Raw genomic sequence first — 14,211 nt, forward strand, 5'->3', positions numbered from 1 at the left:
ACAATGTTGTGTTACCTTGTCAAAGACAGAAAGACAGGATACACAGGTCATTTAGTACAGCCAAGCATTTGAAAGAATGGAGAGTGTTCACCAAGGTTTGCCATTCCTTACCATAGCGGCTCAGCGAGTGGGTGAAAGTGAAGGAGCTGGCAATATTGTAGCCCGATGCCTGCCTAGGAACCAGTGCCACCGTGGAGCCATCTGCTACCTGCACATTGAATTGCAGGGATGGCGGGAGTGGAAGAGGAAAACATGGGGTTAAAAATGTGGTGGGGGTGGGGAAAAGAGAACAAAGATTGCCCATTTAATATTAATAATAGTAAGTATTAATAATAAGCATTTCCAATGTTCAATGCATTGTGCCCTTGCATACATTATCTTTGTAACCATAAAACAAGCCTTGTAAAGCAAGCCAGTTTTATTATTATATTGGACGGTGTATGCATGCACGCATATGTGCTTGTGAGGCTGAAAAAACAGTGGTTTGGCCTAAGAGGCCACGTAGCAAATTCATGAAGCAGCCAAGATTTGAACAAGGGATCTTCCTGCCTCACAATCTTAGCCATTACGTTATAACCAGCTTCTACTGCAGCATGCAAAAAGACAGCTAGGATAATCCCCGAGAATACCGTTTGTCACTGAAGCATCCAAACAGTACAGAAGTTGAAGCCTTTAGGCCAAAGCCATATTCCTGATGTAATCCAATGATTCTGTGCTTGGTCAACACATCGCATGCACAACCCCTTCCCTCCACCCCCAGGCTCCCTCCTACTCTACTCTAGCAGCTGATGGGGAGGGGCAGGTGGGTCTCTGTTGCTCTCCTGCCTTCCCAACATCACAGGTCACTGCCTCTGAATGAGAGGGAGAGTGAGAGTGAAGGGTGAGCAGCTGGCGTGGCAGGAGAGGGGAGGAGAGAAGCCCGGGCAGTGGCACAGTACATGGCAGCACACGCGTTGGATTGACTCTGCTCTTGTGCATTGTCAACTCGATCCTCTCGGCCTGCTGCTGGCAACAACGGGTGGTGCTGGGAAGCCTGGAGAGCCATGGAGCTCCCACCTGTGCCACCTCAGCGGCCACTACTGCTGTACTCCCCCAAATCTTTCATAGTCTCCAAATCACTATTTACTTCCTCATGACTGCTGGCAATATTCCTGAGGAATATGGAACAGCTACCACACTTTGCACTGCCCAGAGCATTAAAAGGAAACAGACGCTGCAAGCTCCCACATATGACTCAGTTTTCAATTTTCTGAGGGTCTCCGGCTATAAAGCATACAATATCAGGAGGAATATTAACTATCCTAAATTTGGCCCTGAGATGGGTAGGGGAAAAGGTACCTGATAATGCCCGAGTGTGTTGAGCCGCTTCCAGTCTCCCTCAATCTTGCTTGTGGCATCCTCGTCCTGCAGGATGGTCCGGCCCCCGCTGCCCTGACACCATTCTGGGATGAACAGGAAGGTCAGTGAGAAGACAGCTGGCTTTATATTACCCCTTCCATGCCCCCATTTTGTTACCACTTACACCAGGGAAGGAAAAGCTATGGCCTTCCAGATATTGTAGGGATTCCAGCTCCCATCAGCATGGCCAATGGTTAGGGATGGTGGGAGTTGCAGTCCAGCAAAACCTGGAGGACCACAGGCTCTCCCATCGCTAGCTTAAGCCAACGGCCGATGACCAAGGTCCATTCAATGTTCCCAGCCCCACCTGCTTTCTCCCATGTTCCTGCCTTCATACCCAGCTCCATGTCCTCAGCACGTGGGCGTTGAGAATAGGGCACCCCTCGGTACACAGCATCCAGCAGCTTCTCCTTCACTTGCGTCACTGAGTCACAGTTTAATACCTTGACAGGCACTGCAGGGCCTCCAGGGGGCTCAGGGGGGGTACATAACAGTGTCTAGGAGGGGAAAAAATCTGCTAACTTTTCAGTCATCGTAGGTTTGAGGATCACCCATCCCTAGTTACATGCACGCAGGGTCCCACCTAGATGTTTTTTTCTGCTCTGTTCAGGCAGTCATCTTCACCACATCCCACCCAAACTTTTTGAACAAAAATGACAAACTACAGTTCCAGGACAATTACAATCTTTTGGGTTGGTCCCACATGCAAACCTGCTGCCCTGGGCTCCTGCTGGGAGGAACGGCGGGATAGAAATCAAATATATAAAAAAATAATAAAAGATACTTTGCATTCTGAAAATCTTTTTATTGCCAGGTAGAACTGCAGAGTGTTTCATCCCTGCCAAACTGCTAACGGGGGAAGGCTGATTCTTTCCACAGGCAGCCAAAAGTGCAAAGCAGCTTTAATCCCCATGCCCCTGCTTTGCTGTCCTCTCCCAGCTGCCTGTAAGCAACATCGAGTGCCCTTGCCTAGGTCCAGCCCAGCATGTACCACACACATGGACAGCAGGACTCAGCATAACTATGCTCATGTCATTATTTCCTGTCTCTCCTTCCCCCCCACTGCAACTCTATGGTACTTTGCACAACTTGTATTTCATGGTACATTGCCCACAGCCCTGTTTTCTTTAAACTCGCCTCATTTGGGGCTTAAGTAGGTCACCCCATAAAGGAAGGTCTCCAGTTGTTAAAGAGTTAGGCTGCTGTTTGTCTCCTCAAATCTGGTGGAATGGAGTCCTCCAAACCACCAAGACTGCAAGACAGAGTGACCTACACAAGAGGTCCACACATGCATTTATTCTTTACTGGACTAGAGTGAACTGTTAACTCTCCAGACTACAAAGAAGCAGAGTACAGCCGTCAGCATCCTCACCAAGGTCTTGTAATCTATTTGCTGGCGAATGAGCTTGTCCTCACTCAGTGAGTAGCGAGCCTCGCCTGTGATGGCATCTATTGGGCCTTTCTCCATCTGTTGCTTGATGGCACAGAAGAGCATGAATAGTGGCTCTCCAGCACATTCCTGGGGGGAATGAAGAGAGAGGTTCACAAGCATGGAACATAGGAAACTGCCTTATCCCATGATAGACCATATATCCATCTAGCCCAGTTATGTCTACTCTGGCAGCAGCTCCCCAAGGTCTCAGGCAGAGAAGGGTATTTTCCATCACCCAGTAATGTCTGACACCTGCTGGGACTGCTAGTACAGAAGGCAGGGAGCCCAACAGTAGGTGGAGCCAGAGCCAATGACAGGCGGAGCCAACTCATTTTATTTATTTATTTTTATTTATTTATTAAATTTATATACCGCCCGACTAGCAATAGCTCTCTGGGCGGTGAACATAAAACAAAAAACATTTTAGTTCTGCCCCCATCCTCCTCCCTGTTGAGTTCTACAAGGGCAACACTGATAATAAGGAGGACAAAGCTGATAGGCAGAGCCATCCTCTGGAATGATTGTAAGTAGGAAGGAAGGCTGGAAGGCAGATTGAGGATAGTGGGACAGTGCCCCACTCACCCTAATGAATTAGCTGGTGCTGCTATCACCTGCTACCTGATCATTTTTTAAAATGGAGATTCTAGGGATTGTACGTGGGACCTTCTGCATGCAAAGCATTCCCTTCCCCAGCTCCAGAACCTTTACTCCCAGTTCCCTCCCCCCATGGGGGAGACTGTGGGTAGGAATTTCTGGAACTTTGGCCTCTAGTTTCTCTTCTCTTTTGTTCTTTGGCAGAATCAGGGAAAAAACCCAGATGCTGGAGGCCCTGTTCCAGCTCTCTCGCTCTCTCACTCACCTTGAGGAACCTGTGCAGCAGAAAAGTAAACCAATTTGTCAACATTTTTTCAGCCACTGACTCCGTCCTGGGTAAAGAGAAAGAGACAGCACATATAATTTAATTTCCCATGTGTGGGAGATGGAGGGATACTCCAAAATCCACACACAGTTGTGAAAAGAAAAACTGGATGAAACTAGGAACCCCCTCGTCATGTCATGTGGAGTAGAAACTCCCCCTCTCCCCAACAAGGCGGTTGGCAAAACTCACCCCATGGAATGGCACACTGCCCCAACCCCCCAGGATTGCAGACATATTTGGAGGGGATTAAAAGAGGAACAGTATCAACCTGGCCCACTAGACTGGAAAGACTGCAAGCGGGGAGGGGGAGAAGGATGGCACCAGGGTGAACTGTTGGAGGACAAAAGTAGCAGCAGCAGCTGATTGTACCAAGCAGATGCTGACATGTGGCTCCCAGCCTTAAGGGATATGGAAGTCCCTAGAATACGGAGAGGAAATTGAAGGCATTATAGCATTCCGTTGGTGCCAAGTAAGTATTGAAGGTTGCAGCATTTAGTTTGGAGCAGCGGGGTGTGTGGGGGGAGAGAAGACAGTGGTTTCTCACCGGCGGAGCAACAGCTTGGGGTGGGCACGATTCTGCAGGTTCTTCTCAATGAGGTCAGCCAGCAGTTGCTTCAGGACACCAGTAGCATAGTCAAGCCTGCCTTGCAGTGCCACCATAGTCAGGGAAGCAACAGCCCCTCGGTCCCGCATAGAAAAGCCGCGCTGGCCCTCCAGTGTGTGGATGAAGGTCAGCAGGAAAGGCCGTGTGTGTAGCAGCTGCCCAAAGAGACGGAGGCCTTTCTCTGTGCTTGGTGGTGTCTGCAGAGGGTAAGAGAAAGCAAGACCCCACTCCCCTGTAAGCCAGCAAGGGAAGTTGATGAACTTTTATTCACAATGGGCAAAAACGCTTAAAAAAATTCTGAGGGCCTTGTCACTTTCTACATGTCCAGGAGAAGATGTTGCTCACAAGATGGTCACTGAGAGAGAAATGTTGCCTTTCATGCTGTTGACCTCACATGTCTCTTCCGCATAAAAGTATTAAGAGACTATGAAGAGCCTTTGCTGCTGAATCAGACCAAGGACTTTTTTCTTTCCAACAACAATGAGAAATATGCCCTTGGGGACTCACACGCATAAGAATGTAAGAAAAGCCTTGATGGCTCCGGCCAAAGGCCCATCTGGTCTAGCATCCTGCTCTCACAGTGGCCAGCCAAATCCACAAGGGAAGCCAGCAAACAAGATATTAGTGCAACAGCACTCTCCTGTCCTGTGATTCCTAGCAACTGGCATTCAGAGACATACTGTCTCCAACAGTGGAGGTAGAACACAGACACTGTGGCTAATAGACACCAATATCCTTATCCTCCATGGATCTGTCTAACCCTCTTTTAAAGCCATCAAAGTCGGTGGCCATCCCTACATCTTGTGGGAGCAAATTCCAGAGTTTAACTATACACTCTTGTATGAAGAAGTACTTTATTTTGTCTGTCCTGAATCTTCCAACATTTAGTTTTATTGGATGGCCCCAATGATGATGGAATGATGGCCTTCCCTTTTCAGTACCCAAATGTTGGAGGCAAATAAGTATATTGCTTCTGAACATGGCCTCTGTAGGTCTAGTGGGAATGGAAGAGAAGTTAAAGAAGACTCCCAGCATTTGCAATATATTAACACAGGCCCATACTTCCAGGCAGCAATTATCCACACATTAAGAGAATTTCAGTGCTAATCTCTGGGAGACAGGAACAGACCGAGATCAACCAAGAAATTTAGGAACAAGCATCCGAATGCGAGAAGTACCAAAGGAAGGGGTGGGGGAATGGCACCAAAGAACTAGAAGGGCAAAGACTTTAACATGAAAGACCCCCCCCCCTCCGATGGCTATTCCTCCACAGATCATTTATTGCCAAATGGAGATCAGGGAACAATAACTTCTTATCTTCATCTTCCTTTTCTCCCAAAGGTAAGGCAAAAAACCTTTGCTGGGGTCCCATCTCCCAACCTTTCCTACTCACACTCATCTCCTGCAGCGCTGGATGCTCATCCACCCCAGGAAACAGCACGCGCCTTGCGTATGTCCGATAGTCCAGGAAAGGGATCTTCACACCATCCATATTGTTGGTCAGCTCATTAATGTCCGTCTGCAGCTCAGCAAAAGCTGAAGAAGGTAGACAACTGTCAAAAGTGATGGGGGGCATACACAGTGGGCGATCTTCTCCACTGAGCAAAAACCAGGCTTTTGACATCTAAGGGAGCTAAAAAATTAAGGATATACCACACCTGCTTCACACCAGCCCTGCCCTCTTGAAACAAGCCCAGTCCAGATGCGACCAAAAAAAAAAAAGATCTTCCACATGGGAACAGAACATAAGAACATAAGAAGAGCCTGCTGGATCAGGCCAGTGGCCCATCTAGTCCAGCATCCTGTTCTCACAGTGGCCAACCAGGTGCCCGGGGGAAGCCCGCAAGCAGGACCCGAGTGCAAGAACACTCTCCCCTCCTGAGGCTTCCGGCAACTGGTTTTCAGAAGCATGCTGTCTCTGACTAAGGTGGCAGAGCACAGCCATCATGGCTAGTAGCCATTGATAGTCCTGTCCTCCATGAATTTGTCTAATCTTCTTTTAAAGCCATCCAAGCTGGTGGCCATTACTGCATCTTGTGGGAGCAAATTCCATAGTTTAACTATGCACTGAGTAAAGAAGTACTTCTTTTTGTCTGTCCTGAATCTTCCAACATTCAGCTTCTTTGAATGTCCACGAGTTCTAGTATTATGAGGGAGAAGAACTTTTCTCTATCCGCTTTCTCAATGCCATGCATAATTTTATACACTTCTATCATGTCTCCTCTGACCCGCCTTTTCTCTAAACTGAAAAGCCCCAAATGCTGCAACCTTTCCTCGTAAGGGAGTCGCTCCATCCCCTTGATCATTCTGGTTGCCCTCTTCTGAACCTTTTCCAACTCTATAATATCCTTTTTGAGATGAGGCGACCAGAACAGGCATGCAGATCATCACACTTGGTAACTGTATGAGCACGTATTTTGGCAAGTCATGTGTACATGTGGCAGACATGTGCTAAGAAGCCTTGGCCAAAACACAGCTTGCTGTAAAGGAATCTAGATTCCCAGGATTCCCCAAAAGATACCACATTTCTCATTAAATACCATATTCCATCATTCATGGAAACTGCTGTCATGTCAGTTTCCTAAACCTGTTGCCCGTCCCTCAAACACACGAAGATGCAAAAGCATACCCTCCCAACACGTTGCACAAAACAAGAGGGACAGTCTTGTGGATTTTTACCCCCCCCCCCATATTCACACCAAAAATAACTGTTCAAGATAACCCCACCCTGCCACTCATTTGATTAAATAGTATTGAAGGCTCTTCTCTACCTGTTCTTTATTTACTCTTTATTTACTTTTTTACACAAAAAAGGCCAAAAGAACAAGGAACAATAAACGAAATGTAAAACATGAATGAAAAACCGGTCCCCAACAAAATACCAGAGAAACAGCATACAAATTATAGAACAGCAAGCGTAACCAGCATTCTGAACTGTTTTCTGAAGCAATGAATGTGTGTCTATTTGGACAGGTAGATATAGTGTGCAGTGAGGGGAAACGGGGGGAAAAGTACCTTGGCATTCTGTGTCCATGCACAAGTCTTTACATACCTGCATACTAGAGTTACGGTGGATCTTCTATTTCCTCCTGCCTCCCCCCAGCCCAGAATGCCAGATTTAACTTAAGAGACTTGAGGAGGGGCTGTAACCTAAAGGACATTTCTGTACATGAACACATTCGCACATACACACCAACTCCACTCCCAACTTTGCCACAAAATGGGGACAAAACAATAATAGTTGGGGGATAAGGAAGTCTGGCCCAAGTCATTTAGAAGAGCAAACTACACCCCCAATGATGGTGCAAAGTACTTAAAGCTGGCCAAGTTACTTTGGCATCCGAGACAGAAAATCCCACAAGCATCTCCCCTTGAGAGTAAAAATACAATCATAAATACATGAAATAACTACCAATTTGCTGGTCTTTCATGATACTAAATATCCGCTGCCTGAGGCAGCCGCCTCACTCTGCCAAATGGTAGGGCTGGCCTTGCCACAGCATTATAGGAGCTGGTGACCACCCCAGACTATTTGCTGTGTAAAGATGTGGCTATGTGAAGTCATGGCTGCACAATCCATAGGAGGCCATTCCACACCTTGTGCAGCAAATCCGATACATAGGTAGTGCTCCAAAAGAAACTGGATTCTGAAGGAATTCTGCCTAGTGACTGACTGCACTCCTAGTTGGACACTACAGAGCACCTCAGCTCCCAAGGAGTGCTGCCATGACAGCATGAACCTCAGCTTCCCTTAGTGGTCTAAGAGAGGAGATTCCAGCGATGACACTGAGGCATTCAAGCAAGAACTACCAGCCTTGGGCACAGCACTAAAGAAACGCCACTCCTTACATTAGCTTCCCTTTATTTCCCGTCCCCATCAATACCTTCCTTGCACTCCAGGGCCACACGAGACTCCAAGTTGTCCATCTGCAGCTGCAGGCGTTTCAGGGTACGGTCGGCATCCCGTGTCTTCCGCTTGTACGCCACCAGCACCCCGATTATAGCCCCCAGAAGTAGGCTTCCTCCTGCACCTAACCCAACAAGAGCTGGCAGAGGCAGGGCTGCCTCAGGGTAAATGTGTAAGGTCCCAGGGGAGAAGGAGAGACCCCCTACCAAGATCTACAAAGAAAAGAGCAAGAGGTTAAGCCTGCTGTAAGAAGCACCCTGCTGTATCAGGCCAAGGGCCCATTTATAAGTCCATCATTCATTCGGTTCCCAATAGCAGCCAGCCTGACAACAGCCCTCCCATCCCCTTGTGTTCATCCAACCAGCCAACACTTAGTCTTCAGGACATAGGAACATAAGGAAGCTGCCTTATTCTGGGACTTCCGGGAAGGGTGACTTAGCCTGTGCCTGCTTTTGAGACGGGCTCCTGCCTCAAAAGAAGCTTATTCAGATATATCAGTCAGTTTTTTCTTTTTTTTTTGACTGATTAAACTTCTCCCGGGTAGGGAGAAACGAAGAGATTAACCTCAAAGCCTATTTTTGTTGGGACGACCAGATCTCATTAATTTATGGGACGAGGTCCAGCCGACGAAGGTGGGACGGATTTTTAACAGCAAGCTCTATCTGATAAAGCGAACGTTCACCTTATCTTCTAAGAGAGAACGCACTAACAGGCAAGCACCCTTCTTTCTATATTTTTCTTTTACTTGACTTAAATTGTTGCTGTTTAAAAGAGATTTGCCAGATTGATCAGTTTTTGACATCTCACTGGGGAGCCGTAACTTCTCTCTGCTACGCACTAATTAATAGCTTATCTCTGTTTTTGTTGCAAAAAGCTGTCCTGGATTTGCATTCTAAAGATACACACAGAAGAGGGATTTCTATTCCAGATTTTTATTTTGAAAAATATTATACTGTTTTGAGACTACTCTCTTTTTGGTCTATTTTATTTTGACGAATCTGTTTCTTGACGATTGCCATTAATTGTTTCGATCCTGGGAACTGCATTTTGTTTACTTAACTATTGGAGAGATAAGGCTGTCTGCTCTGTTTATACTGTGATGTCACCAAGTTTGGAGTATTAACCCAATTGTTGCTGAAATAAGAAGTGGTTTTCCTATATTTTTCTTTTAAAATGGCAATTAAGAAAGTGGCTGAAAATCTGGAAATAACTATGTTTCAGAAAATAATGGATGAGATTGAGATAATGAAAATTGAATTGAGTAAAATGAAGCAGGAGATTAAAGATATAAGGGTCCCTGTGAGAGAGGTGACCCTGGAAGGGGTCCCTGTGAGAGAGGAGACCCCAGAGATTGGAATAGGGGTCCCTGTGAGAGAGGTGACCCTGGAGACTGGAATAGGGGTCCCTGTGAGAGAGGAGATCCCGGAGATTGGAACCAACGTGGAACAGGAACAAGATTTGGAGTCTATGGACTTTAGAAATAAAATCTATTGTTTGGAACTCAATGTTATCTCTGAAGAAATGAATGAAGATTCTAGAGATAAAGTTATCAATGGCATGGATAATCTTCTGGACTGGAATGATGTGATGGAGCCCAATATAGAGAAAATCTATGGAATTAACTGCAGCCATGTGACAATGGAAAAACTTTTAAGAGATGACCCAGTGTATTTTGAAAAAAAGAACAGAGATATGATTTTACAGCAGTATTTCAGCAACCTATTCAGAATGGATGGCAAGAAAATATTTGGGATAGAGGTAATCCCCATCAGACTCTTACTATATGACTATGGCTTTGACAGCAAGATTATTATGGAATACTGATAATGGAAGATTGGATATTGAAATTACTGGACTTAACAAGACTACTGAAGATGGAAGATGGAAAATGGAACTAATAGAGATAATAGAACAATGGCTACTGAAATTATTGAACCTAACAGATTCTGATGTGATGGATTAATTGAAATGTTTATTTTGACTATGGTTATGACAATAAGATTATCATAATTAGTAATGAGATGGATTAATCGATATGCTTATCTGGAAAAAAAAATTGATAGATATATTTCTTAAAGAATTGAAACCTCTCTTTGACTTTTTGTGGAAAGAATAAAGTAATGTTTATGAGATTTGATGATTAAGTAAGATAACTACTGGAGGAAAGTGATTTTATAATATGACTTAAGAGACAGGATTGTTATATATTATAGACTTATAACTGATTTGATCTTTGACAAATGGGAAGTCAATATTTTACTCTTTATTTTTTATTTTTGTTTTTTTTTTTCTTTTTTTCTTTTTGTTTAACTATTTTTGATTTTGTTTTTTGTCTTTGAATGTTTTATGATTTTGTCTTGTATGTTTTATGAAAATCTGAATAAAAATTATTGAAAAAAAAAAAAAAAAGGAAGCTGCCTTATTCTGTGTCAGACCATTGGTGCGTCTAAGTATCATCTAGGCTGACTGGCAGCGGCTCCCCAGGATTTCAGAGTAGGAGACTTTCCCAGTCCTACCTGGGGATTATTGAACCTGGGACCTTCTGCATGCAAGGCAGATGCGCTATCACTGAGCTAAGTTCCTTCCCCCAACATACACTTGCTCTGAAAACAAGATGTCCAGGCAGGAGCTTAGTTCAAAAGGACAGCCCTCAATCTCACTTAGAATTTATCATTTCAGAGATCAGGACCTGTTCTTGGAACACTGTTGATCTCTTCATTCCAGATGTTTGAGGGGCTCTACACCACAATTTTTTTTTGGTTGGTCCACATGGGCAGGCCTGCCCACCAGCTGTGCACCTGTACTGGCCTTGGAGGAATATAAGGACCTTCCTTCCTCCAGGACATTCCACAGGCTTCCACTTAAATACTACAGTGTCACATTAATGATGCAAAAAGGTCACTGACTGGACAAGACCTTACATGCCCATAGTGTTGGCGATACTCCCTGGAATAGGTCGACTGACCTCATTCACTCATGTACACTCCCCATCCCCACCCACCCCTTTCAACATCAGATGTACCGTGACTGGCTGCTCCCCAGTTTGGCTTGGCGAGTCACACAGTAATTGGGTCTCTGAGACAGTCAGGATGCAAGGCTCTCCACCAATCAGTACCGTATAATTGAGTCGTGTGCTGCCTGACACTGCTGGGATCAGGTTCCTGCCCTGAAAGACACAAAGATATGAAAGAAAGACATGGGAGCATTCTATCATAGAACCCTGAATTTAGACTTGGAGAGGAGAATCTCCTGTGTCTAAACCCAGAATTCTCAAAATGCAAAGTGGCCACCCACTAGGCACAAACACACTTGCCAGGAGACATACAATCTTTGCCAGGGCACCACTACATTCCCACCCTTCACAGCATGGGAGGCAGAGTGACAAAACCATGAGTTAAATCAATGAATCCCTACAGAAAAGATCAGTGCATACCTAGGGGTTTCCTGATCTTCCAAGTGGGTTGTCGTTGGTATTTTTATTTTTTTTAGAAGTTTTTATTTCCCCTGCGGATGTGCTTAAAAAATATTTGTGCAACATTGTGGAAAGACTTCTTAGGATAAGTGGACTATGAGTTATTGTCTCATAATGTCAGATATGGGACGTTACTGACATCTCTTAGTATTACTTTGTATCATTGTTACCATATCTTGTTATTGTTCTATTTTTGTAGTTGAAACAATAAAAACATTTCAAGGGTGGGAAAAGATCTGCACAAAGAAAAACTGCATTCTCTGCAGCCAGCATAAAACATGCAAAACTGGATGCATTTGCATATTTTCAAAATTCTTTTATTCATGGAGAAAGGCAAGGATCTAAAGCTGAATTCCCCGATGAAAGGGAATCCTCCTCAGGACACCCTATACCAGTGCTTAGATATACTCTCACCTTTACTTGCTGTCATAAGGTCTAAAAACTTGCTTTAAAAAAAAGAAAAATAAACATAAGAAGAGCCTGCTGGATCAGGCCAGTGGCCCATCTAGTCCAGCATCCTGTTCTCACAGTGGCCAACCAGGTGCCTGGGGGAAGCCCGCAAGCAGGACCCGAGTGCAAGAACACTCTCCCCTCCTGAGGCTTCCGGCAACTGGTTTTCAGAAGCATGCTGCCTCTGACTAGGGTGGCAGAGCACAGCCATCATGGCTAGTAGCCATTGATAGCCCTGTCCTCCATGAATTTGTCTAATCTTCTTTTAAATGAAATAGATAGTATACTAAATCCTCTTTTTCTGATTAAATTCTGCATTTGAGTGGCACAATCACAAAAGAGATACTGTTTTCTTTTTTGCCATGCTTATCTCTGACCAAAAGGTAAAAGGCCATTATCATGATGAACAAATAATTCCATCATGGTTTTTCCTTTTAGCAGGCAGTGAACAGACCTATCATTTTCTTGGCTTGAGGAGCTTTTTGACAATTAAGTTTTAAAACCCCTGACACAACAGCTCTAGTACCTTGAGGACTACATGGGATCCAGGTTTAATCTCCAGGATGCCGCTGGTACCAAATGGCTCAAAGCTGGGGTCAGGGTAGTAGGTAAAGGCTGAGCGGTTCAGGGTACGTGTGGCAGCCACATCATCTAAGAGGAAGCCAAACTCTTCAGGGTGAGCACCCGCCAGGGGCAGGGCCTGCTCCCTAGGTACGATGCCAGGAGCTTTGCACAACATCATGGAGTCATTCAGCACCTGACAACTCTGCAGGAAGGAAAAAGGCACACAGATTCACCCCACAACTCTAATCCTCTGCACTTGGCTTCTGACCTTCCAACTGCCCCCCCACACTCTGCTACCTTAAAGGCAAACAGGCCTCACTTCTGACCCACAGTCTTTGCTTTCATATAAATTCTCAAAAATGTGTTACCTTTTCAGGTCTTAGAAGGGAGGGTGATATTCCTTCCCTCCCAGAATGTCCTGGGCCTCCTGATCTTTATTTTGAATTCGAGACAGAGGCGGATACATTTAAGAACCCATTTTACGGTTTTACATTTTATGGGTTTTATTTATGGGGTCTTGGGAGTAGAAATACGTGTTCAGGAAAATCACATGGTGGAGTTTCCTCCTGTAAGTGGAGAGATCCTATGTTTGAAGAGTCCCTCAGGCTTGTTATCTTCTCTCAGATCATGCAGGGAGAATGTTCAGGGAGTATCACATTCTGGAGAATCTTTTTTCTAAAGGCTTCATTCCCTTGGGGGTAATCTGTCAGAGGCTGCATGCAGTGGTGGGGAAGGCTTGGAACCCAATGTGGGAACAGCCCCACATGAAGTCAGGCTGCAGGTTGCAGGATCCCCACACTTGAATTAATCAGTTTTAATAGATTTAAAATCTTTGATTAACATTTATTTTAAAAGCTGCTCCCATTTAATTGGAGAGCAGATTTTTAAATGACTGTTAATTATTTTTAAAGCAAGTATTTGCAGTAACCTTGGGTGGCCAGAACCATTTAAAAAGAGGCATTACCCCCCCACACACACACACATCTCACTTGCACAAGAGGGAATGCCTCTTCCAAAAGATGCCTCCTGCAATGTGCATACTAGTCACCAAAAAGGAAAGAACACTCTGCCTTCAGAACTCTCATGTGGAGAGACAGCAGGTCTAAGCTTCCAGGGTGGGCAGCAGGGGAGGCCATTGGATGCTGAGGACCTCCATGTTGCTGCAGCGGAAAGCCCTGCTGATATCATTGATTCACTTGCAGTACTCTGTATGCAATAGGCCTGAAAACAGGGCATGCCAGGTAGGTGCCCATCATTCTTCCAAGAAGAGTCCTGGAGCTGCCATACTTAATTTTCTTTACAATGGTATCAATAGGAGGAAAAAATAAACAACTAAATGACCCCCCTCCATTGCCCAGCCTTTTGCCCTGGCTAGAGTTAGGATATAGGACTACAGTTGCAGCAGACTCTCTGCTTTTGAGCTCCTGGATATGGAGGATTGCTTTGTAAGTCAAGGTGTTTTAAG

At 45.1% G+C, this 14,211-nt stretch overlaps 1 protein-coding gene across 8 annotated transcripts in view; it reads right to left on the reverse strand.

Annotated features, from left to right (window-relative positions):
• PLXNA3 (plexin A3) overlaps positions 1-14,211 on the reverse strand; it is an 87,821-nt gene that overhangs the window by 11,452 nt on the left and 62,158 nt on the right. For all 8 annotated transcript variants that reach the window (XM_061614179.1, XM_061614180.1, XM_061614173.1 and 5 more), the window contains 10 exons: positions 12,709-12,948; positions 11,283-11,426; positions 8,238-8,472; positions 5,747-5,889; positions 4,294-4,550; positions 3,690-3,756; positions 2,771-2,917; positions 1,736-1,895; positions 1,339-1,442; positions 112-208 (listed from right to left, as the gene is read on the reverse strand). In XM_061614179.1, the coding sequence (XP_061470163.1) occupies positions 112-208; positions 1,339-1,442; positions 1,736-1,895; positions 2,771-2,917; positions 3,690-3,756; positions 4,294-4,550; positions 5,747-5,889; positions 8,238-8,472; positions 11,283-11,426; positions 12,709-12,948 (1,594 nt within the window). The remainder of the gene's footprint in view (positions 1-111; positions 209-1,338; positions 1,443-1,735; positions 1,896-2,770; positions 2,918-3,689; positions 3,757-4,293; positions 4,551-5,746; positions 5,890-8,237; positions 8,473-11,282; positions 11,427-12,708; positions 12,949-14,211) is intronic.

Source organism: Rhineura floridana, chromosome 3, assembly GCF_030035675.1.
Source record: "Rhineura floridana isolate rRhiFlo1 chromosome 3, rRhiFlo1.hap2, whole genome shotgun sequence".
Classification (NCBI taxonomy): Eukaryota; Metazoa; Chordata; class Lepidosauria; order Squamata; family Rhineuridae; genus Rhineura; species Rhineura floridana.